Source organism: Aegilops tauschii, chromosome 5, assembly GCF_002575655.3.
Source record: "Aegilops tauschii subsp. strangulata cultivar AL8/78 chromosome 5, Aet v6.0, whole genome shotgun sequence".
NCBI classification, from domain to species: Eukaryota; Viridiplantae; Streptophyta; class Magnoliopsida; order Poales; family Poaceae; genus Aegilops; species Aegilops tauschii.
The window spans coordinates 54,789,846-54,813,442 of NC_053039.3; the positions used below are offsets into that span (position 1 = coordinate 54,789,846).

Sequence of the window (23,597 nt, forward strand, 5' to 3'; positions counted from 1 at the left end):
GCGTATTTATGATAGACTTATAAAACATCTAGGGGCTGTTTGGATCGCAATTTTTTAATAGATTCTGGTAAACCAGTAGCAGTTCTGAAAAGAAGAAACTTAATATATAACCTCACAACATCAGTTCAAACTTACCACTGACGACCTGTTCGGGCAGGGGATCTGAATTCGAGTCCTTAGGGTGGAACTAAAGTCGAAAACTTTGAAAGCAATCCCATCACTCAAATACACATGTAATGCTTGTTTTTGCATTCAAATATGCTCATTATTTTGTTTGGTTAAGTATTAAAGCATTCCTGTGATTTTTATAGCAACCCAACAAAATATTTTGATACTTTGTTTTGCCCCTTTCAACAGGCAGTGGACTTGTATATGGTGATGACATCTTGGGTCCCGAAAGGTGGGCGAGTTCTATCAGTTTCCATATATCCATCAGAATTTGGACTGGAGTGCATGAATATTGAGACAACACAAGGCCCGTCTGCTCTTCTTGGTGCCGATGAGGATGATGGTGGTGATGGTGGGGATGACGATAACAGCGAGGTTGAAGACGATGACGATGATGATGTTGATGGCGAATACGATAGTGAACATGACTCTGAGACCGAGAACAACAGGCTGCGTGCTTATGAGCTAAACAGACTGAGGTTACCAATAAGGCACAGAGATATTTTTGGTGATTATTATCTCGTTTATTTATCTGTTTTTCTGGGACTTACTGAGTAGACTTTGCATGAATTTTTTAACCATACTCCATAATCTTCACGTTGTTAACTTCAGTATTAAAATGTTCAAATCCTATCCACAAATGTAACTACGGTGGCTTCTGCTTCACATGTTTGGGATTGCATGCATATATGTCCAAGTAGCCTTGTCCATCCATCTTTCATATGAACCACACATGAAAATGTTACTGTTTGCCAAGGGTTGCCCATTTATCTCTCTGATGATTATGTTGATCTATGCAGTTGTTGTATGTGATTCCAGTGCAACTGCGAATCACCTATACATGACTCTTGATAGTACTGAGTTCTTGAAAACGGCAAATGTGTTTGATCTGCAGTTTATTCGTGACTCTATGGAGTTCAAGCGCGCTGCTCGTGATGTAGCTACAGAGGTACCTTACTTTGATAGATTGTATCTGCATCCATATTTGTTGGTGGGCATATTAAACTGTTTGCATTTGCTAGCATCAAAGTTTCTCTTTTCAGTAGCTGATGATTCTATTATGTTTCTTTCCATATCGCTTTTCAAAGTTATGATGCTATTTGGGCACAAATTACCTTTCACTTGTGCTAAAAGAGATCTTTTCAGTTTGTACTTGCTTGACTTCATGCAGGCACCTCCTAGTTACAAGGAGCCTGATTCTGAAACTCCCGCTTTGCAACCTAGCAAAGTTAAGCTCACGTGGGATGATGATGAACCAGATCGTAAGATCTTGAGGTGGAAGTCCAAAGAGGATCAGGTCAGCTCATTTTGTTTGCTGACTTAAAACTGAAAATCACATTGGGTCCGATGGTAGGAACCACATTTTTGTGGGGGTCCGATGGAATCCACGCCCTCCTACAAGGCGCTTCATCGTGGGTCTTGGGCGTCGATTGTTTTTGCTAACGTTGGATCGGTAACCCCAACCAATGTGTTGCCGCAGTCCACTCTAGCAACTCTCAGACCGAGCTGCTGATTTGTGTTGGGAGCTTTCTGGAGCGGGCGGAGGCGGCTCTGGACAAGCTCTCTCTTGCGTCGGCTGTGTTGCAGTCCACTCCTACGTCGCGCCCGTCTAGGCAGGTTGATGTTGTTGGTGGCTTGGTGGCCCAGTGGAGAATAGGGGCGAAGAGTTCTATGCTTGTTTCTCCCCTCGAGCTGCGGACAACTCGTCATCGATGTCAGCCGCTGTAAGCGAGGCCATTGCCGTGGTCGTCACCCCTGTGTTGCAGATCATGGCCGAGCTTCAACAACTATGTGCGAGACCTGCTTTGCCTCAGTCTATGGAGCATGTGGAGGTTGGCTCATCGGCGACCCCGGTAGAGGGACAGGATTCGCCTCTGTCATGTGAGCAACTGGAGGCACCTGAGTCCATCGTGTCGGTGTTATCAGTGGCTGATGATGTTGATGCGGTCAATACATTGGTGCCTAATCCTTTGGAGCCCAACCAGCCGCTCGCCTTTGTGGAGCGTGAAGGTTCTGATGTTGTGGTCACCCACTCGCACGAGACCGTTGGGCAGGTTTCTGTGCGCGACAAGGTCAATGAGATTCTCTTCCAGATAGAGATTCACATCTTGCTCAAACATTTGGAGGCGGATAGCCCTAGATCTGGCAAGGCGATTGTGGAGGAGGCTCTCAGGAGCAAAAGAAAGAAGAGTGGCGCCACAAGAAAGGCGTCCGCAGCTGCTTGATGGTTGGTCATTAGTCTCTTCCTGGCTTGTCTTCATGGATTTGGTGGTGCCGGTGGTCTTCGGCCGAGTTACTCTTGTTGGGGGTTTCTTTGCAATGTAGCAGTGTGCGGGTTGGTGGTCCTTACGTGTTGGCTATGGTTGTCGGATTGATTATGCGCTTATGGGCTTGCATGCTCTGTGAGTAGTACACATGTGGTTGGTTTGTATCAGTTTTTGCCCGGTTTTTTTATTAACTGGGCAATTATCTTCTGCTTAATTAATCGATGAGGCAAATCTTTTGCCTCCGTTTTGAAAAAAAAATCAGTTACTTGTTGACTTTATAGATGTCAAGGTAGGAAAACCCAGTGTCATGATAAGCACTAGTGAAGCTATGAGAGCCTAACATTGCAAAATTTCTTCCTACATACATATATGTATGTTCTTGGAACAGCTGGAGTTGTACAGTGCACACTTGCTGTTCTTACAAAATCACATAACTGTGGGTTTGCTGTTGTTACAAACCCAGTGTCAACTGTCAGGACAAGCATTCAACACTAGTGAATAATAGAGAAAAATACAATATCATCGTAGACTCTTGTATTTTTATAGAATCTTCTTTGAATAGCTGTGCCAAATTACTGTTTTTTTTCATGTAGACTCTTTGTACACTTGTTCTTACAAATTCACATAACTTGATAATGATGCCATGCATTTTCCTACCCTTTTGTCGTGAAAATTTTCAATCTTTTGGTCATCGTTTCTTGTCCTACATTTTTCCATCTTTGACGGCTTCAATTTTTTCTGTTGCAGTTAGATGACCCTAAAATGTTTTTACCAAGTGATGACAGTGCATCAGATGATGATGTAGACGATTCTGGTGATGAGTCTCTACCAAATGGTGTAGCGAAAAGAAAGTTAATAAACAAGGAAAGGTTGGCTCTTTTACTACAAGGAGATAAATCTGACGAGGAACAAAGTGATGGCCAGGGCATGGAGATAACATTCAACATGGAACCCGAGGACCTCAGCAAGCGTATCCTTGAGAGAAAGAGCATCGAGACGAAAATTGTCTGGGAGACGCACCAAGAAAAAATGAAGGAGAAGCGGAAAGCTAGGAAGAGGTCGTCAAAGGATGATGATGACTACAGTGACGAAGATAGCGCTGATGAAAATGATGATTTCTTTGAGGATGAAAAGGCTGATGAAGAAGTTAGGCCAATCAAGAAACAAAAGGTGAAGACCAAAGGGAAAGCAAAGGACAAGCTTCCAGAGGAACATTTTGAACCAGAAGCAACTAAAGAAGAGTTGGAGCTCTTGGTTGCTGCTGACCAGGATGCAGCCAATGGTGCAAAGGGTTGTAACATAAAACGCAGGAGTAAGAAGAGCAAGGGTTGTGTCGAGGACAAACTTCCTGAAATCGATATTAGCACAGATGACTTGAGGTTCTCAGCCACGTTGACGGATCATCTGTATGCATTGGATCCTACTGATCCCCAGTACAAGAGGTATCACATAGTGGGACGCGGAGGAATTGATCACGAGCACACAGGCTTTCGGAATCTGTCCCGCTCCATATGTCGTCGTGATTCGTTTTACCAAACACACGTGACCGCTGCAGGGCCAAGCAGACGAGGTGGAATAGAAAAAGAAAAGGAGAAATTCTCCTGGACGGAGGGCCAGAACGGCATGTCCATTCGAGGCCGTCGCGAATTGGCGTCGGAGCCGTCGCTCGGGTCGGTAACGACGTCACTGGGTTGGAGTAAATGCGATATGGGTAGCTGGGTGTAGCTTGCTCCTACCTCTCCCCGCTGCCGCTCTGGTTCTATTGAGGGCGGCTCGGCGGCGAAACCACAAGCTCTTTAGGGTTGCTGACTCTCTGCTCCGGCGCGCATGGAGTTCTTGATGCAGCCATTGAACAGGTCCGAATCTATCCATGTCTGTGCTTTCTCGCCCGCGATTTGGGTTTGGAGATTCTGGAGATCTAAATCTTAGTGCTGCCGGTGTGTGTGTGCACAGGCAGGGAGTGAAGATAAGCCATAGGCATCTGAAAACTCCATAGAGCAGATTGATCCAAAGACCCCTGGCTGGACACGAAGGTATGAAATTTAGGCTCGCACACAAGTACGTATAAATGAAAAAATGCTTCAAAACGAATCTCTGGCGTATGTTATAAGATGAGGACACAACTAAATTTGATAAATTGCGGACAAATAGTTGTGGTTGTCATGATTGCATTGTGTGCAAGTGCAAGAGAGGTAGTGTATTACAGAAATTGAATACTACAATATAATCAGCAAGGGACAGTAAATATATTCAGTTTTCCTAATTTTCATTGATCTGTCTTTCAATTCGCTTCAGGTCGATTTCTGTAACTGTCCGATCTGACACGAATCACAGCGCACCGCTGTGCCTCATTTATTCCTCTGCCCGTGCGCGTGTCAGGCTCGTTTATTCTTGGGCTTCATTCGGTCATGAGCTCTTCAGTTCAATTATCAATTTTAGTGAATCTTCAGTTTAGTTCAGTCTCCAATTTCAGTCATATTCCGTTAAATTTCTTCAGTCATATTCAGTTTCTCTTTGTTCTTCAGTCTCCCAATTAGCTTGCCTTCAGTTTTGTGTAGGTCTGTGCTTCGATCAATGAAGAAATTCATCATCAATCTTCTATAGGTGTGTCCTCATTTTGTCCTATGGTGTTCAGTCTTTCATTCTATCATCAATCTTTTCTTCATTAGCTTGCCTTTAGTTTCAGGGTTCTCTGTTTTTCACTGTTGTTCAGTCTTGTCCTTTTTAGCCAATGTCTTCGGTTAATTCTATCATTAATCTTTCTTTTTCAGTGTTTCATTTCGAGTGAATTTGTCTTCCAGTGCAAATTATTTTAGCCCTATCCTATGATATTTCCAGCCTTCTTCTTAGTGGATTGTTCTTCAGTAATCTATTTCTTTCTTCAGTCTTCAGTTCAAGTGTGGCAACCATGCATTAACTTCTTATTCAGATCACTATTTATCATTATAGATCAGGGTATGTGTGTGCAGTGTTTAGTTTTCAGGTTATTACAACTACTTGTCAAGAGAAGCATTTAGCTCGTCACGGTTCAGTTTAGACAGTTTAGACATTATCTTCAGTTTTTGAGACATAAGTTTCTGTCCTGTTTTCTTTTAAGCACACAATTGCTGATGCGGATGCCATGAGAAGGATATAACAGAGCTAGTGCAGCTCAAGTTACAAACTGCAGCTCATATATAACAGATCCATCTCCGTATATTTAATTATTCTTCAGTTCCATCTCAAACTATTGCGTGCACTAAGCCACCCCGACGGCTTGGTTTAGTGCAGATAATTCGCAGTAAAATACTTTCTATTTTAGCATGGTTTTACTTTTTTTTTCTCTCAGCTTGGTTTAGTTCTTAGTATCAGTTCGCGTGTTTTAAGTTATTTGTATCAGGCATCAGCCATGTTTCTTCGGTCTGGTTTCTTCATAATTCATTTTATTTTTGTGCTATTCATTTTATTAAAAATAATTTGTGAGTTGGCAACTGACATTTTTTTTTACTTCTCCTTTTAGACGGACGGCAAAAAACCAGAAATAACCTTTTAAGGTAGCTTCCAGCCCGACAACCACCCCGACCGCAGGCATGGTTGGGCTACGCCTTGGGGGAGGTATCATAAGCACTGTCGCGTAAAAGACAGTAGCAGATGGTCGTATCGCCTTCAACAAGGATGGATGGTAGGAATTCATGGAGGAGAATGACCTAAAGGTTGGCAGAGTGGTGCTAATCACCATCAGGAACAGTGCACTGGACGAACTGACACATGATGGTTGTCGTCAACCCGATCTAAGATGACCATCAGGGTCAATGCTAAAGTTGTCACCGCCTTTTTTTTCTGCTGTGTGTTAACTATGTAGCACCGCAGTTTGACAAACTATGTTTGTTTTCTCTTATTTTGTTATTGCGGTGGTATGCACCGTCAAGGAGTATGTAATATGGAGTCTGAAACTTTTTTTATAATTTCGTGTGGTACTTGATTCATAAGTTATCAGTATTTCCTAGTGTTAGAGTTATAATATAAGTCATGTATACCCCTTTGTATTTATCCCGTTGTATAAGGGGTTTCCTGCATATGTACCACACCTGTACGTATATATATATCGGCCTATGGCCTCATGGGAATATAAGTTGCTTATTCCTAACATGGTATTAGAGCTAGGTCAATTTTTTGCACGCTGCAACTCGTGCTGATCCGTCTCGATCGAAGCCGCCGGCTCCCTCTCGCTCGCAGTTTCCGTCGCCGCTGCCTCTCCTCTCGATCTCTCCTCCCGATCGGCGCTGTGTGGATCGCCACGCTGGGCTGGGCCGCTCCCTCTCCTCCACGCTGGGCTGCCCCGTCCTCCCTGCTCGATCGAAGTCGCCGGCTCCCTCCTGCTTTTGGAGTCCGCCAGGAGGCGCTGCTCCCGCCAGCTCCCGTCGCCCGCCCGCCAGCTCCCGTCCGCAGCTCCCGCCCGCCAGGACTTCGCCCGGTCGCCAGGTGCCCTCCCGCCAGAACTTCGCCCGGTCGCCAGGTCCCTCTCCTCCCGATCGTCTACTGCTGTCGTCTGAGGTCTGCTGCGCCGGATCTCGCTCCCAGCCGCCGTCCTCGTCCGGCCTCTGCTATTTTCGGATCTTTGCCCAAAAAAAAATGTCTGCTGCATCAGGCTACGTTGCTGTCCCTCGCTGTCCGGTGATCTTCGATGGTACCAACTACACCGAGTTCGCTGGCTTCATGCGTGGCATTCGTCTCTGAGGTGTTCTTTCTGGCGAGGTCTGCTGTCCGCCACGTCCGGTCCCTCCGGTGGCCCCTACTCCGCCGACTCCACTGGTTCTTCCTCCGGACGCTACTCAGGCCGCCAAGGATGCGGCTAAGATTGCTGATGAGGCTGCTGATCGTGCCTATGATGAGAGGGCTTTGGCTTATGAGGAGGCTCTTCAGACGTATCATGGTGCTTTGTCTGTTTACACCCAGTGGCTTGATGATGATGCTCGTGCTGCAGCTCGTCTCACTGCTAGTGTTCTGCCTCAGTTTGCTTCTGAGTTTCTGGGTCTTCCTACTGTCTTCCAGATGTGGACCTGTCTTCGTCAGCGCTATGAGCCCTCTGGTGATGCCTTATACCTTTCTGTGGTTCGTCAGGAGCATGCTCTTCAGCAGGGTGACTCTACTGTTGATGACTTTTATGCACAGAGTTCTGCTATCTGGCGCCAGCTTGATTCTCTTCGCAGTGCTGGTTGTCGTACTTGCCCCTGCTGTCAGGCTGTCCAGGCCAATTTGGAGTTTCATCGCGTCTACGAGTTCCTGTCTCGGCTCCGTAAGGAGTTTGAGCCCCGGCGTGCTCAGTTGCTTGCTCGTGGCCGTATTTCTCTCATGGAGGCGCTTTCAGAGATTCGTGCTGAGGAGACTCGCCTACGTGGTGCTGGTTTGCTGGAGGTTCCCTCTGTGCTCGCTACTCGGGTTTCTTCCACTCCGCCGGCTGCACCGCCCCATTCTCACTCGAGTGCTCCGCCGCTCTTGCCCACTCCTTCTGGAGGCTCAGGTCGCCCCCGTTCACATTGTGACTACTGCAACAATGATGGTCATATTGAGTCCCAGTGCTACACCAAGCGGAAACACCTGCGCAAAGCGCGATCCTCCTCCTCAGGGACTTCGTCATCTCCCTCGCCAGCTTCAGCCATTGCTTTGACTGAACAGGATATTCTGAGACTTAAGCGTCTGCTCGCGGCTTCAGGTTCTTCCTCGACGGGTACTGCTGGTTCTGTGACTGATGCTTCCCGCACTGAGCACCCGCCCTCTACACAGTCAGGTACATTCCCATGGGTTCTGGACTCTGGAGCTTCTTTTCATATGTCTTCTCATTCTTCCGCTTTGTCCTCTCTTCGCTCGTTGGATTCTCCTGTTCATGTCTTTACTGCTGATGGTACTCCACTTTCTGTTGCTAGTAGAGGCCATCTTTCCACTCCTTCTTATTCTGTTCCTGATGTTGCTCGTGTTCCTCAACTTACCATGAATCTGTTTTCTGCCGGTCAACTTACTGATTATGGTTGTCGTGTCATCCTTGATGTTGACTCTTGTTCTGTCCAGGATCGTCGCACGCACACTCTGGTTGGGGCTGGCCCTCGCCGCCGTGATTCTCAGGGTCTTTGGGAGTTGGACTGGCTTCATGTTCCTTCCGCTGCCACTACCATCGCCAGTCCCTCCGCTGCTGTCGCCTCTGTTACTGGTTCCTTCAAGCAGTGGCATCATCGACTTGGTCATTGTGTGGTTCTCGGTTATCGTCTTTAGTTCGTCGAGGTCTTCTGGGGTCTGTCTCAGGAGATGTCTCTTTAGAGTGTCAGGGTTGTCGTCTTGGCAAGCAGATTCAGTTACCATATTCCCATAGTGAGTCAGTGTCTAAGCGTCCTTTCGATTTAGTCCATTCTGATGTATGGGGTCCGGCTCCTTTTGCTTCGAAAGGTGGTCATAAATACTATATTATTTTCATCGATGATTTTTCTCGTTACACATGGCTTTATTTCATGACTTCACGTAGTGAGGTGTTGTCTATTTATAAGCGTTTTGCTGCCATGGTTCATACTCAGTTCTCTTCACCCATTCGTGTTTTTCGTGCTGACTCCGCTGGTGAGTATATCTCTAAGATGTTGCGTGGTGTCCTTGCTGAGCAGGGTACTCTTGCCCAGTTCTCTTGTCCTGGTGCTCATGCTCAGAATGACGTGTCGGAGCGCAAGCATCGTCACCTTCTTGAGACGGCTCGTGCGATGATGATCGCTGCCTCTCTTCCACCTCATTTTTGGGCCGAGGCTATCTCCACTTCCGCCTATCTCATCAACCTTCAGCCGTCCGCTGCTCTGCAGGGTGGTGTTCCTTTTGAGCGTCTTTTTGATCGTTCTCCCGATTATTCGATGCTTCGCTTGTTTGGTTGTGTTTGCTATGTTCTTCTTGCCCCTCGCGAACGCACCAAACTGACCGCTCAGTCTGTTGAGTGTGTCTTCTTAGGCTACAGTGATGAACATAAGGGCTATCGTTGTTGGGATCCTATCGGTCGTCGGATGCGTATCTCTCGAGACGTGACTTTTGATGAGTCTCGTCCTTTCTTTCCACGCCCATCTTCCTCGATATTTTCCGTGGAAGATATCTCTTTCCTCACTTTTCCTGACTCCCCTATCACCCCCGTCGCGCCTTTGCCTATTCGTTCCACTCCCTCTGCTTCTCCACCCCTCGTCGATTCGCCGCCACCATCTTCCCCGGTCTCCTCACCTAGCATGTCACCGGATTCTACACCTTCATCTCCGGTGACTTCTTCGTCGCCACCCCCTGATTCTACCTTGGTGATTCCTCCTTCTCTTGTTCCATCTCTTCCTCAGCATTACACTCGTCGTTCACGACCTGTGGATGCTTCCTTGGATGAGTCGTCCTCTTCCTCTCAGCCTACTTATGGCTTGCGTTCTCGTCCTCATCCGCCTATTGATCGCTTTTGATTTCCCACCGCTGGTGCTGCTGTTCTTGAGCCGACTTCTTACCGTCAGGCTGTTGTTCATCCTGAATGGCAGTTTGCGATGGCAGAGGAGATTGCTGCTCTTGAACGCACTGGTACCTGGGATCTTGTTTCTCTTCCTCCCGGAGTCCGTCCCATCACTTGTAAGTGGGTCTACAAGGTTAAGACTCGCTCCGATGGTTCTCTTGAGCGTCACAAAGCTCGTCTCGTGGCTCGTGGTTTTCAGCAGGAGCATGGTCATGATTATGACGAGACTTTTGCTCCTGTGGCCCATATGACCACTATTCGTACACTTCTTGCTGTTGCCTCTGCACGCCACTGGTCTATATCTCAGCTTGATGTTAAGAATGCCTTTCTTAATGGTGAGCTGCGTGAGGAGGTGTACATGCAGCCACCACCTGGGTATTCTGTTCCTGATGGCATGGTGTGTCGTCTTCGTCGCTCTCTCTATGGCCTTAAGCAAGCCCCTCGCGCCTGGTTTGAGCGTTTTGCTTCTGTGGTCACTACTGCTGGTTTTTCAGCTAGTGCTCATGATCCCACATTGTTTATTCACCTTTCTCCTCGTGGCCGGACTCTTCTTCTTCTCTATGTTGATGATATGGTCATCACTGGGGATGACCCCGAGTATATTGCCTTTGTAAAGGCTCGTCTTAGTGAGCAGTATATTGGACCTCTTCGCTACTTTCTTGGGATTGAAGTCTCTTCTACCTCTGATGGCTTTTTTTATATCCCAGGAAAAGTATATCCAGGATCTTCTTGCTCGTGCTGCTCTTTCCGACGAGCGCACTGTTGAGACTCCTATGGAGCTCAATGTTCACCTCCGTGCTACTGATGGTGATCCTCTCCCTGACCCGACGCGTTATCGTCATCTCGTTGGCAGTCTAGTCTATCTAGCTGTCACTCGTCCGGACATCTCTTATCCGGTTCATATTCTGAGTCAGTTTGTCTCTGCTCCCACATCGGTTCATTATAGTCGTCTCCTTCGTGTTCTCCGATATCTTCGGGGCACGATCTCTCACCGTCTCTTCTTTCCTAGCTCCAGTTCGTTACAGCTTCAGGCCTATGCGGATGCTACGTGGGCTAGTGATCCTTCTGATCGCCGTTCGCTTTCTGCTTACTGTGTTTTTCTTGGCGGTTCTCTCATTGCCTGGACGACGAAGAAACAGATTGCAGTTTCCCGTTCGAGTGCTGAGGCTGAGTTGCGAGCTATGGCTCTTTTGACGGCAGAGGTGACTTGGTTATGGTGGTTACTTCAGGATTTTGGTGTTTCTGTCACTACACCGACTATGCTCTTATCTGACAGTACAGGTGCTATTAGCATTGCGCGCGATCCTGTGAAGCATGAGCTCACCAAGCATATTGGTGTTGATGCTTTCTATGTGCGCGCTGCTGTGCAGGATCAGGTCATTGCTCTTCAGTATGTGCCTTCCGAGTTACAGTTGGCGGATTTCCTGACGAAGGCCCAGACTAGAGCACAACATGGCTTTTATCTCTCCAAACTCAGTGTTGTTCCTCCACCATGAGTTTGAGGGGGGTGTTAGAGTTATAATATAAGTCATGTATACCCATTTGTATTTATCCCGTTGTATAAGGGGTTTCCTGCATATGTACCACACCTGTACGTATATATATATATCGGCCTATGGCCTCATGGGAATATAAGTTGCTTATTCCTAACACCTAGTATCTATTTTTTCCAGTAATTTCAGTTCCGCTATGACCATAGTTTTTGCCTTTTTCATTTTTGATGTAGGTTCTAAATGCTAGTCCTCTGTTTATCCAGTCTTAATTTTATGTCATTGGTCAGTTATTAGACTCTTTTTGTTAATGTCAATATTTAGTTTTTTTGTCCATTCAGATGTGGTTTTTCCTATGTTCTTTAGTTACTTGGTGGAGGGCTGGAACAGGAGAGGCTGTGTGTTTAGTTTTCTTCAGCTTTGTTTTTCTTTTTGGAATTTTTGGACCAAGCATTTCATTGCTGGGAGTAACTTTCAATTATCTGAAATTCAGTATACTATCAAAGGTCCCAAGTAAGTTCCCCTCTTACTCGAAGCACTCAAAACACTGCTATATATTCATTTTTTTTAATTCAGCACACTAACATAAAAAATATTTTATCGAATCCAGCATACAGGGAAAATGGAAGCTCAGGCGAAGAAGCTGGATGCTCCTTGTGCCAGTCCTCAGTCTGCTATGCCGGTAAAATCTAATCCTCCCATCATTGTTTTTTATTGAAGTTATTTGTCAGGTTTTCATTTTCTGTATGTTTTATTTTTTAGAGTTTTTCTATCTGTTTTTTATCAGTATGCAGTACAAGTAGTAACCTCATTTTGAGTTTAATCTTTTGCCACAGGGGTAATCTGCCACTAGTACTCATCATTTTGTTTGAAAAGAAATGGTAATTTAGATGCAGTCAAGTTCTTGTGTTTTTCAGTTTTTTTTAGTCCTCTTTTTTTCTTTTTTGATAAGACGCACATAGCAGTAGGTGTTACCCATGTGCTCTCCTTTTTTGTAATGAAATGGGAGGAACTCACATTTACTTTTCTTCTTTTTCAGATTTTTTCATCTATGTTTTTTCAACCTACTAAGATTATCTTCTCTGTTTTCAGTATTTTTGTTCTCTGAACTTTCGGGGTCAGTGGTGGAAATGAAAGGCTTGGACTGGGGTACTATACCAGGGGAGGTCGGGGGCTATAGCCTGGCCCACTGACAGGGGAAAGTAGGGAAGACGTGAGACTTTTTTTTGTGTGTTAACGGGTTGGCTAATCAATCGAAGGCAAAAGAGGCCGGTGTCGACCTGATCCCAGGAAGGAAATTGATGCTTTTTTTTAACTGAGTTTAGACCGAGTACTCAGTGTAGACACATGTCAAACCATGTTTGGAACAAAAATGGCCTGAAACAAATATAAAAACAGACGTCTGATGTTTAGTCACTTCCAATATATTAGGCCTGAATGTTTCCATAGGATAGAAGATGACTGGTAGTTCTTGATGCTTACGTCGTGCATAAAAAAATGGATTCCAACAATTGAGAGGCAGCAAGTAAATTTTGAAGCTGTACATAAGTTGGAAAACCCTGATTGTCTGTAATGAATAATTGTGTTCAAAACAATTTATGTTATATTTCAGAGAGAACGCGCCGTACGAAGGGCTGAGTAACATAACAAGATTCTGCACAATTTGTCGTCGACAGGGACACAAGCGGACAACATGCCCTCATCACGGGGATGTGCCAAAGCAGCCATGGAAGCCAGGGAGATGTAAAAATTTCCGTGTCGAAGGGCATCGCTGAAACAACTGCAGGAGGAGGTCGTATGGATCAAAATGGTTTCTTCCTCACTGGATCTGGTGTCACCAGCTCCAAAGACTGCTCGCTGGGTGGGTTGCAGGCGATATAGGTAAGTCTGAACTTAGTCCTGCCAGCTTACAAATGTACCTCTTGATCTTCAAAAGCCCATCGCTTCTGCATCTCAGGAAGGTGCAGCTTCAGAGTCATGAGTGAATCAAGGGGCACAATCTCAGCCAAGCAATCCAAGTGTATATCTGGGCGCCGCAGTCCTTGCATAGAACAAGAGGCAAAATCTCGTCATAGCCTACGGACGAGGACGATGCAGACATGGCTAGGAAGAGGTGGAGCTGCTGGCAATGGCTCGAGTGGGTTCTGGTGGAGCTGCAGATATGGGTGAGGTGTCGCCTGGATGGAGGAGATTATGAAGAGGAGGAGCGTGTTCATGAAAATTGGTAGCTCCAACGGGTGGATACATTAATGAAGTAGGTGCCGGCGTTAGTCCAGAATCTGGGCAGAACCAGCTGCATATCCTGATCCGTGACGGAGATTTCTGACGGCTTAACCAGAAGTCCTTCTGACTGGTGGGCCAAAGGCCACAATAAAAATCCAGAATCCAAAAATAGAGCTAGACCCACACTGCTGCCGCTGCGCATCACGAGATAGCCATGTGGTACAGATAAAGAGAGCACTGCAGCTCGGGATCACATTAGTACTTTCGCACATAGTGGTCATTTCCCTCTCCTGCTAGTTTATAATCTGCTTGATCTTCATAGTGTCAGTTTATGCTTACTGTGAATGGTTTCGTACAGGAGTGCCACCTTCATGAGAAAACAAGCTAGGAAGAAGGGTGCGCATGCAGATGCAGGCACATTGGACAGTGAACCACCTGTGGGGAATCCAGATGATGCATCCTCTAAGAAGACGAATCAGAAACACGATGTGGCGCCATTCAGGGAGAAACTGCCGAGGCTGTCTGCTGTCAATTCTCTCAAAAGGAACCTTACCGCGTTCAAGAAAGCAAGCAAGAGTGATCTATAGAGAAGATGTTTGTTTTGCTCAGATACATCTGAAGTCAGCCGATGGATTTGTACTAGAATAGCTTGAAGGTTTGGTGTTTATGCGCCTGCTGCTGATGTGCCATTCGACATCACCAATCGATCATAGGAGTTGTGTTTTCTCACCGGCTGCTCGTCATTATGATCATCTACTTGACCTGCAGTTTGCGGATGTAAGTTGTCGCACGGTCGTATTGCATCTCCTTTGTTGAGTCTTCTACCTAATCTATTCAATGGCTACAAGTGTACATTGTACAGATGATTTATTTGTTATTCATGGTAATATAATCGGTAATTGCTAGTTTATGAGAACTAATAGGTCGCCAAAAAATCAACCTTGAGTCAATAGTAAATCAGTTTAAAATTTTGATGTTTATTTCGTACCTGTTAATGTCTGCAGATGAATTCAAGAACAAAGGCCATGCAATTTCTAATCTCTCCTTTGCAACACCCATGCTCAACTGTCTATATAACATAGCAAGAGCAGCTGCTCCCCAATTATACTCTGTTCGCCGCCCTATGTTCTACATAAACTGGAGATACATAGCTGGCATTCCATCTCCAGATGTATCGGTGAACACCATTCAACCAAGTATTTCTAGCACAATTTCTCAAGCATGCCAATTAATCTCTCGGTCCAATGGATTATCTGGCATCACATGGAAGCGTTCACAGAGTTTACCCAGATTTAAAGAGTATTGTGAATTCTTCACAGTAATATTGCCATCGCCTTTTCTCTTCTTTTGCTTCATGTGTTGTTCATCTATGGGAATCCCAAGCGACCTCTCAATTAACTAAGACCATGATGCATCATCTTTGCCAATAAGTTGTTTACCATGGATAGACAACCCCCACAAACAACTCACATCTTGCAGCGTAACTGTCATTTCACCTACAGGTAAGTGAAAACTATTTGTCTCAGGCCGCCAGCGCTTGACCAATGCCGATATCAAATATTTATCGACATTGATTTTCTTCATCATTGCAATCTGGTAAAAACCTAGGTTCTCTAAAGTTGAGCTACACAAAGGATCAAATGGGATGCCAACACGATGACACCACACATTCAAGCAATTGTCAGGCTGCATCAATATATAAAAGAATTAGTCTCAAGTCAACCACTAATCTAACAGATGCAAATTATAGGATGCTCACATTTTCCCAAGCTTTTGATATTTTCTGCTGGCTGTGAGGCATCCATAACAAATCACCGAAATGCCCAGCTGTATCCATTGCCAACAATGTTTCCTGGTGCCAAATTATGAGAAACCAGCTTAAATCAAATTCTGTATTCATAACACAATGTTTGTTTCTGTCAAATTGGATGATAAACCACCTAAATCAAATTTGAGTATTCATAACAGACCACCACAACTCCAGGATTATCAAACAGTGAAGCATTAGTCTAATTTTAAATTCATCAGCTACAAAAGGATTTCAATCAAGTCCAATTGTGAATTTATTTAGCTGAGGCGTTCTTACTTCTTCCAAATTCGCATGACAGACACATATTAGAACAGGGAGAAGGGTGGAGAGACAGGGCTCACGATGATGCGGTCACGGTCAGCGTCGCCGGAGGCCGGACGGGGAGAGTGGGAAGTCGTCCTTGGTGGGGAGGATGTAGTGGACGAGGCCGGATTCGAACGGGAGCAGCCGCGCCGGTGAGTGGTTTTCTTGGTCGGAGAGGTGTGAGGGATTGGGGAGTAGGACTAGCGGCGAGCGGAGGGCGACGAAGGAGGCTACAGGAGCACCATTACCGCCCGAGGGATAGCGGCGCCGCCGCCAATCTGCTGCGGCGAGGAGCTGACAGAGATTTGGGACAGCCACTTCAGGGGGATTTGGGCTGGGCCGAAACGAAACTAGGGACGCTGCTAACAATAGCGACCACACTTGGACGAGGTTAGTAACAGCGGCCAGCCTTGGACGCGCGTCCTTACTATTTTCACAATTTCCGCTGGTCATTTACTAGTTCGGTAATTACAGAATTACCATTTATTATTAATAAAAAAATCGGTGTTACAGCTTAGTCATTCGCTGCTCCGGGAATGATCCTGATCCATACCATTTTTCAGTTTCCCCTTGAATTTATATTCACCCTACAAAGCCCCAGATCAAACAGCTCTGGGCTACAACACACAGTCACACCATTGATGTTTACCGGCTGTTTTTTTTAAAGCAAAGTATACATATTTCCTTATTTTCTCAGAGTTACTTCTAGTATTATTTGAGTCCTCTTTTGATTTACTGATTACTTCCTTATTTGATTTACTGTTTACTCATTTGATTTTTTGGACCTACATGCCACGTTTCGGCTGGTTTGCACCTTAACTTTTTTTTTAGCATGCATAGAGTAAGGTTCATTGTAAGCCTTTAACTTGTAGAGTTTAGGTAATGCGAATCTTTAAATTTTATTCCCTAAAATTAGCACTCTGAACCATCAAATCCTAGTCTAATTTGAACCTTGTGGCCGTTTGAGGCAAAAATGCTGACGTGGTACAATCTTCTGGGTTGCTGCTTTTTTCTCCTCGTCCGTTCTGATTGATTTCTGTTCAGACAATTGAATATACCGGTGGATGTGGGTATCCTGAAACAACCTGACTTTGCCTTTTGTCAGTCAGCCTCCTGGCTGGGCTTCCTGTGATGTAATAGGGTAGCTTAAAAAACCCTTCTTTCTGTAACAACAACTTTGGCTGTTGCCGAGCGCTGTAAGATGTCTTGGACGTGTCGGTTTCGTCTTATCTTTTTAATAAAAGTTGGGGCGGGGGCGGGGGGGGGGGGGGGGGGGGTGGGGGGTGGGAACCCCTTTCTTTAAAAAAACGTGGGTATATTGAATGACATGATTGGCCGCTGATGATGTTTCTTAGTGATCTGATTGGCGGTTTATGCAATGAAGTTTGGGAGCTGCATTCTGAAGAAAATGTGCCTCGCTCTGAAGAATAGACAGGAAGAGAAGAGTTCAGACACAATGCTCTAATTTGTGTGAAATGATCATATATTCAGTTAACTTCTCTAAGATCTTTATAATTCATGAAAAACCTTTAAAATTTATAAAAATATGTAAATTAAGGAAAATGCTTGAACATCGCAATTTTTCTGTTGATTGTTTACGCTACATGACAATTTTCACCGTAGAATATGGCAAATCTTTATAGACAAGCCTGGCAATTTTATTTGTTTTCTTATGGCAAATCTAATCGTCAGATATTTAGCAAAAATCCAACGTCAGATTTTTAACATTTTCGAAGATTTGTGAGTGGTGAAGAAACTGAGAAAAGCACATGTTACAACAGAGAGACAAAAACATACAGATATTAAGTCTGCAGTAGACTGCATCTAGCAGATCACAAGGTTAAAACAGTCTGATTGTCCTTCTCGTACTAGTCAGAAATATGTACTGGTTCTATATCAGAACTATCAAAATCCTAGAGAGAACAACATACCTGATGTATGCATGTATGTATCACGATGCAAGTCGCCTGAACAAAATTCCAGTAAATACCAGAGCTCCAAACCACTTATTTGAGACAAACCAGCAGGAAGGGATTAGACGAGTCTAAGCACTTAGTAATGGTACGTCTAACAAACCAATGAACACACCATTTGTTCTAAATCTCCATGGTTTCAATCTGAAGAAGCTTACTTCCTGCCTGTTGCAATCTGCGTGATCAGATAAGTCTACCAACTGCCCAGCTGCAGCTGTCAGAAGAGGGTAGTAGGGCCACGATGTCCTATCCCACATGATTAAAGTATGTAGTCAATGTTATGTCAAAAACATTTTATTCTTCATAGGACACTCCGCCATCTGATAAGGAGCACCAACCAAGATCAGCATTATGTCCACTGAGCGCCAAGCTGCCAGTTGATGCAGCACCAAAGGCACCAATCCATTGCTTGGCCGAATCTCCAAACCTTAATGCCGTTTTTGCTCAATTTACATATGAAAGAACACCACTAGGAAAATACCTGATTATGCATATACCAGCAGTATACAGTGGAAGGATGACTGCAGGATCTAGGCTGCCTTCGATAGCAGCCCATCCTAACAAAGCTCCCCACCCAGTTGAAGGTCAAGCCAAGATATGCCAGAGGCTATTAAAATTTGCATCGGAAGTAATTCAAGTGATCACTCTCCGTAATCAATACTATGGTTGCAAAACCTTCTACATGTGGATTACATACCTAAAATGTGAACCTCTTCATCAGGGGATAAGAAAACACCCTAGAAGTACCGGAGAAATAACAACAACAGTTTCGCTCTCTTATAGACACATGCAAGCTAGACACTTTGGTTGTGGAAGGAGTTTACAAGCTAAAGTGAGCATAGATCCAGAAAATACACATGGTTACTTAATTACAGACAACGTTGCTATAAATATTACAAAGTCCACCAAATAAAACGGAAGCATTGGTACACAAAAGGAGCACAAAAGTATCCGACCAACTGCAAGAAATTAGTAATAAATAAACATCCCTACATGGCACAACTTGAAAGAATATTTCAAAAATAGAATTACGCCTACAATATGAGATGTTCATTGTTTTTGCCTACAACAACAAAGAAAATAAATAATTCATAACTTGGCTTCAAATAGAAACACCCTGATGAAGAGTCCCTCTGACCCGGCCTCCCCCCTCTCTCGTCCGCGACCGCACCGCCCCCGCGGGCGGCCGGCCGCGCCTTCCCTCCGTCCCCGCGCGCGTCCCCCTCCCTCCTCCTCCTCCCCGCCGCCGTCGCCGGCGCCCGCCTCGGGCCTGGCCCGGGCGGCGTTGGTGGCGGTGGCCCCCCAGCCCTTCCCCATCTAGGGTTTCTCCGGCGCGGGACGGAGCGGCTCCGGGCAGTGTCCTCAGGCGGCGACGGTCCTGCGCGGCGGCGGGGGCGAGCTCCGGGCGGCGGCGGCGCCGTTGGCGGCGGGGCTGCGCGGCGGCGCGGGCTGGCGGCGCCCGCCCGACCCAGATCTGGGCCCTTCGGGCTCCATCTGGGTCGGGGCGGGCTGGCTACAGGCGTGGCGTCGACGTGGCCTCCAGGAGGCGGTGGCGAGCAGCGATGATCGGCGGGGGCTGGCGGCGTCGACGCCAGCTTGCTGCAGCGTGGCCGGCGGGGCTTAGCGGGCCCGTTTCGGGCCTGGCCGGAGCGGGGGTGGCCTGGTATGCCCCGCTGCCATGTCCGGGCGGCTACCGCGATGGTGCCGGAGGCGCGGGCCTCCCGCACGATGGCGGTGGAGGTGGTTCCCTCCCGCTCGGCCTTGATGCTGCTGCTCCCGTCGCTCAGATCTTCTCTCCGCTCTTCTTGGCCTCGTGGTGGTGTTCGCAGCGAGACGGTGTTGGTGGCGGCACAACCGTCGTGGCGCATAGTTGGGCGGTGGTTTGACTGGTCGGCTCCGATTGGCTGGTGGGGTTTGGCGTGCGGGAGAAATCCTTGCCGGTTCGTCCGGCTCCGATGCGGTGACACCGGCGGGTGCCACTATCCCTTCTTGGAGGGCGTCGGGAGTAGCTATCCCCCACCTCCCTCCGCGTACTGGGGAAACCCTAGGACTTGTCCGGGCAGCAGCATCGTCGGCGTCGCATCCCTTCTTGGAGGTGCTGCTTAGTTCGCGGTAGTTCGGAGCCTCGGGCTGTGGTGGTTTGTTTCCGGAGGGCGCAGCGGTCGCGGGTCATCCGCGCTTTGTCGAGCTGCCGTTGTTGGCATTTTTTCTTCTTCTTTTTCTTTGGGCTTGTTGTGCTGCTCGCCCTAGCATTGCGATGTGTACTTTGGTGGTTTGCTTTGGAATACAAAGCGGGGGAAAACCCTTTTTGGTAATAGAAACACCCTCACATGCATCAGACACTTACCATAATTATGATGTCAATTCCTCTGCTTAAAACAAAAAAAAATGTACGAAGCATATTTTTTTAGAAAAGGAGGATGACCCCCGGCCTCTGCATCTGGGAGATGCATACGGCCACTTTATTGATTATTCTCGAAGACCTTACAAAGTATTACAATAATGTGCCTGAATCCACCATCTTGGCAACACATGCCGCTACTCCTATCCAAAATGATGAAGGGGTGCTAGCTGGGCCACTACCCAAACCACTCACCTAAGCCTAAAATCAAAAGCCGGAAGCCGAAACATATTCGGAAGCCCTAGCCGGGCCACATACCAGGCCTGGGGCACAATCCGGTCAGACGCACTCGTGTGTCGTCGCCGCCATCTTCCACAGGTCCGTCTTCAGATCATATTGAGGCTTCTACCTTGTCTGGCCACTCTGCCATCGACGTCACCATGACGCCAGACAGCAACCTCCTCCTGCGCGAGTCCATCTCCGTGCATCGGACGCCGAGCCTCCACAGCGCCATGCCACCGATATCTGCCGCCATCGATGTGTGAGATGAAGCACCGCTCCACCATCCCCCAGCCAGCACTTACTCCAAAACGATGCCCCCAGGAGGGAAAGCGATAAAACGCCATCATCGTCTGATCCGGAAGACCCAGATCTAGGGTTTCCCCCGAAGCATCCCGAGCCTGATGACGCAGACTGCAACGACGATGCCTCGACAAGGGAATGACATCTAAGACGCCGCCATCGTCCGCCATGACAGTAGTCGGCGCGATTTTCATCGGCAGTTGCTCCACCAGACGTGCGCCGCCGACGTCGCTGGTCCCTTCAACCGGAGCAAACTCCAAAACAATGCCCTAAAGAGGGACTACGACGCAAAAGCGCCGCCATCGCTCGATCCCAAGGAGATCTAGGGTTTCCCCTGTAGTTGCCCGCGCTGTCAAGGGCCAGACAAGAGTAGAATCCCGCGGATCTGCCCAGCTGCCGACGAGTCGCACCCACCACCGTGCCGACGGCCGACCAGCGATCAATCCGGCCGCGCCGCCGCGAACCGATCCGGTCACGCCGCCGCCGTCCCTGGCGGCCGCGACGCACCAGATCGCAAGGCCTCCTGCCGCAGGGAATCGACGTCGCCGAGGCGCCGCCGCCACCCGCCGTGGCGACCGGCCCGCCGCCACGCTCCGGCCCGGCGGCGTCGGCCCGCGCCAGCCCCACCCGAGCGAGAGGGCCCGAGTCCCCGCCGCCGCCGGCGATGGCTAGGCTTTGCCTGGCCGCGCCCTTGGGCGGCGGCGAGGGAGGAGGAGGAGGAGTGGGGGAGGTTCGGCGGCGATGGGATCTGGGGCCTCCCGGTCGCCCACGCAGGGGGCGGCTCGGGAGGGAGACGTACGGGTGCACAAAAAACATGTCGAACAATGAGAGTACATTCCTTCCAGATTTTAACATTCTTGACATCTCAAAAATAACTTGTTTAAGTCCCGATGAAAACAAGGTTTTTAATACCATTTTTTTCCTCGAGAAAACACAAAGGACCTTTGCATTTCATCACCAAACAAGACGAAATTAACATGCCAAGACAATTAAAAAAACATCACTGTTCAATAACTGCAAGCAAGTTCATAGAATTCTTCTTTATACATCATTTCATCCAGAGGAGAACTGGCCGAGTTGATCAATCCATCCTTCATGCTCTGGAGAAGAAATTAAGTCGATGACGACTTCATCTTTTTTGTCAAATATCCAAGAACTGGGACTGACATTCCCCTCTGTCACCTACCCGAGCACATTCTTCACCATGGAAGCATATGTGGTGTTAGATCAACCATCAACCTTTTGCTTCTTTATCGGGGTTCTTCGGTAGGCGGGCCACTAACCTCGTCTGCAGGTTTTTCCTAACACCCAAGAATTGTACGGGGGGCATAGGCATATGTACAGAGCTACCTAAGAGAGAACCCTCCACAAGGAAGCTGGAGGATGGTTGTGGATCCGAAGATATGCATGCTTCCATGGTGAAGCATGTGTCTAGGTATATGATAGAGGAAAATGATAGTATGTTTCTACTACATTTGACAAGGGGCGCAAATGTTATTTACTTAACTTCCTTTCGGAAGCGAAAAGTAAGGATAGATCAGCTTGATCAAGGTCTCGGCTGGACGAAATAAAGGATTAAATTACAGACAATTATTTTCTTAAATAGTAAAAAAAAGTATACACTATTTCAGTGCGTTTTCTTGCAATTATTGTAATTAGAGATTTTCTTATTGTCTTACCATTATTTTGTAGTGTTTGGTGATGAAATAAAAAAAATGCAGTCCACGGAAGGGCCCGACCACCTTGGGTCAATTGTACGCAGTCTTTCCCTACATTTCTGTAAGAATCTGTTTTCAGGACTGAACCCATGACTTCATGGTTATAAGGCGGCAGCTTTACCACTGCGCCAAGGCTGCCCTTCTGTTTGGTGATGAAATGCTATAACAAATTTTCTTTTGGCTCAGATTTAGAAGTTATTTTGGACATGTCAAGAATGCTAGAGTGGAATGTCATGTACTATATGTGGACATGTGGTGTGTGTGCGCGCACGCATATATGCTATTTCATAAAAAAAGCTTCCCTAAATATATATTCTTCTATTACGTTCTTTCCATATGGCCATCGCATAAATTAGGTCTAGGTGTAGTTGTGCTTTTCTACTTTTGGCGATGCTGCAATGATCCTCGCTCTATCTTGAACGAGTGTTATATGGTGCTTGCGAGTTGTTGGATAGAAGGTGAGGAAAATACACCAATGCATAGGCACACATGGATAAGTTAGAAAAGGATATTCTATGAGGTGGATATCTTAGGACTGAAACATGTTTTTAAACATTGTAAGATTTCTTTTTCAGAAGTATGATTTTGAGTGTTTCATTACATATGAGATGTGCCATGCATTAACGTCTACTTTGGATTTAAGTAGTTGAAGCACCCTAATGGCCTCCAGGATTTTTTTACCAAGGATTAAACTCTAGCTAATCATAGAAAACTCCACTATAGACAAAAGAGCAAAGTTTTGCAATGTTTTACGTGAACTTCATATGAGTTTCATGTAAAATTATTGCATTAAATACCAAATCAAGTTGCAAATTCGAGAATTTAGTGATGCACTCGACATATCGCCACAAAAGACACCCACTGAATAAAATTGATCATTTTGCTACATCATAGAAACAATCCATACAGAGACGGAACCATTCACATTTAAGCATAATAAAGTCGATAACCAAAGCTTCATTAGCGTACCTTGCCCATCGAAAATTATTCTAACCAACATCCACCTAGTGCACCACATGGATTTTCTCCGACGAAATGCTTCCCAAGGTTGTTCACGAAGTGCATGAGAGTGGAAAATTCAGTATCCTAGAGGTGAGTAATGCTGCCACAGTGCTCTGCAGCCTCATTCCAGTACCCTTCATTGTTCATGATGTCTGGGGGGGGGGGGGGGGTTGAACTGTGGTGGTTGGATGTTTACTATGCTATCATAAGGGTTGATCTCATTCCATGAGAAGCCAA

The 23,597-nt window shown here is 46.6% G+C and overlaps 1 protein-coding gene and 1 pseudogene across 8 annotated transcripts; one reads left to right on the forward strand and one right to left on the reverse strand.

Annotated features, from left to right (window-relative positions):
- Positions 1-735: 735 nt before the first annotated feature.
- LOC109787566 (pre-rRNA-processing protein esf1-like) lies at positions 736-15,055 on the forward strand. 8 transcript variants are annotated; one of them, XR_012184059.1, is made up of 7 exons: positions 736-1,117; positions 1,340-1,465; positions 3,183-4,291; positions 4,389-4,468; positions 4,731-4,889; positions 4,984-5,039; positions 5,935-6,561. XR_012184059.1 is itself a non-coding variant. In XM_073499781.1 (4 exons), the coding sequence occupies exons 1-4, from the start codon at positions 836-838 to the stop codon at positions 14,216-14,218; spliced, it is 1,332 nt and encodes a 443-aa protein (XP_073355882.1). In that variant the 5' UTR covers positions 736-835; the 3' UTR covers positions 14,219-14,547. The 8 variants fall into 8 exon arrangements, 1 of the variants encoding a protein (XP_073355882.1); XR_012184060.1 differs by having other exon boundaries at positions 4,731-4,884; XR_012184058.1 differs by having other exon boundaries at positions 4,731-5,039.
- A 2,543-nt stretch (positions 15,056-17,598) lies between these two features.
- On the reverse strand, positions 17,599-19,034 carry LOC109787564 (4-hydroxybenzoate polyprenyltransferase, mitochondrial-like; annotated as a pseudogene).
- Positions 19,035-23,597: the final 4,563 nt, after the last annotated feature.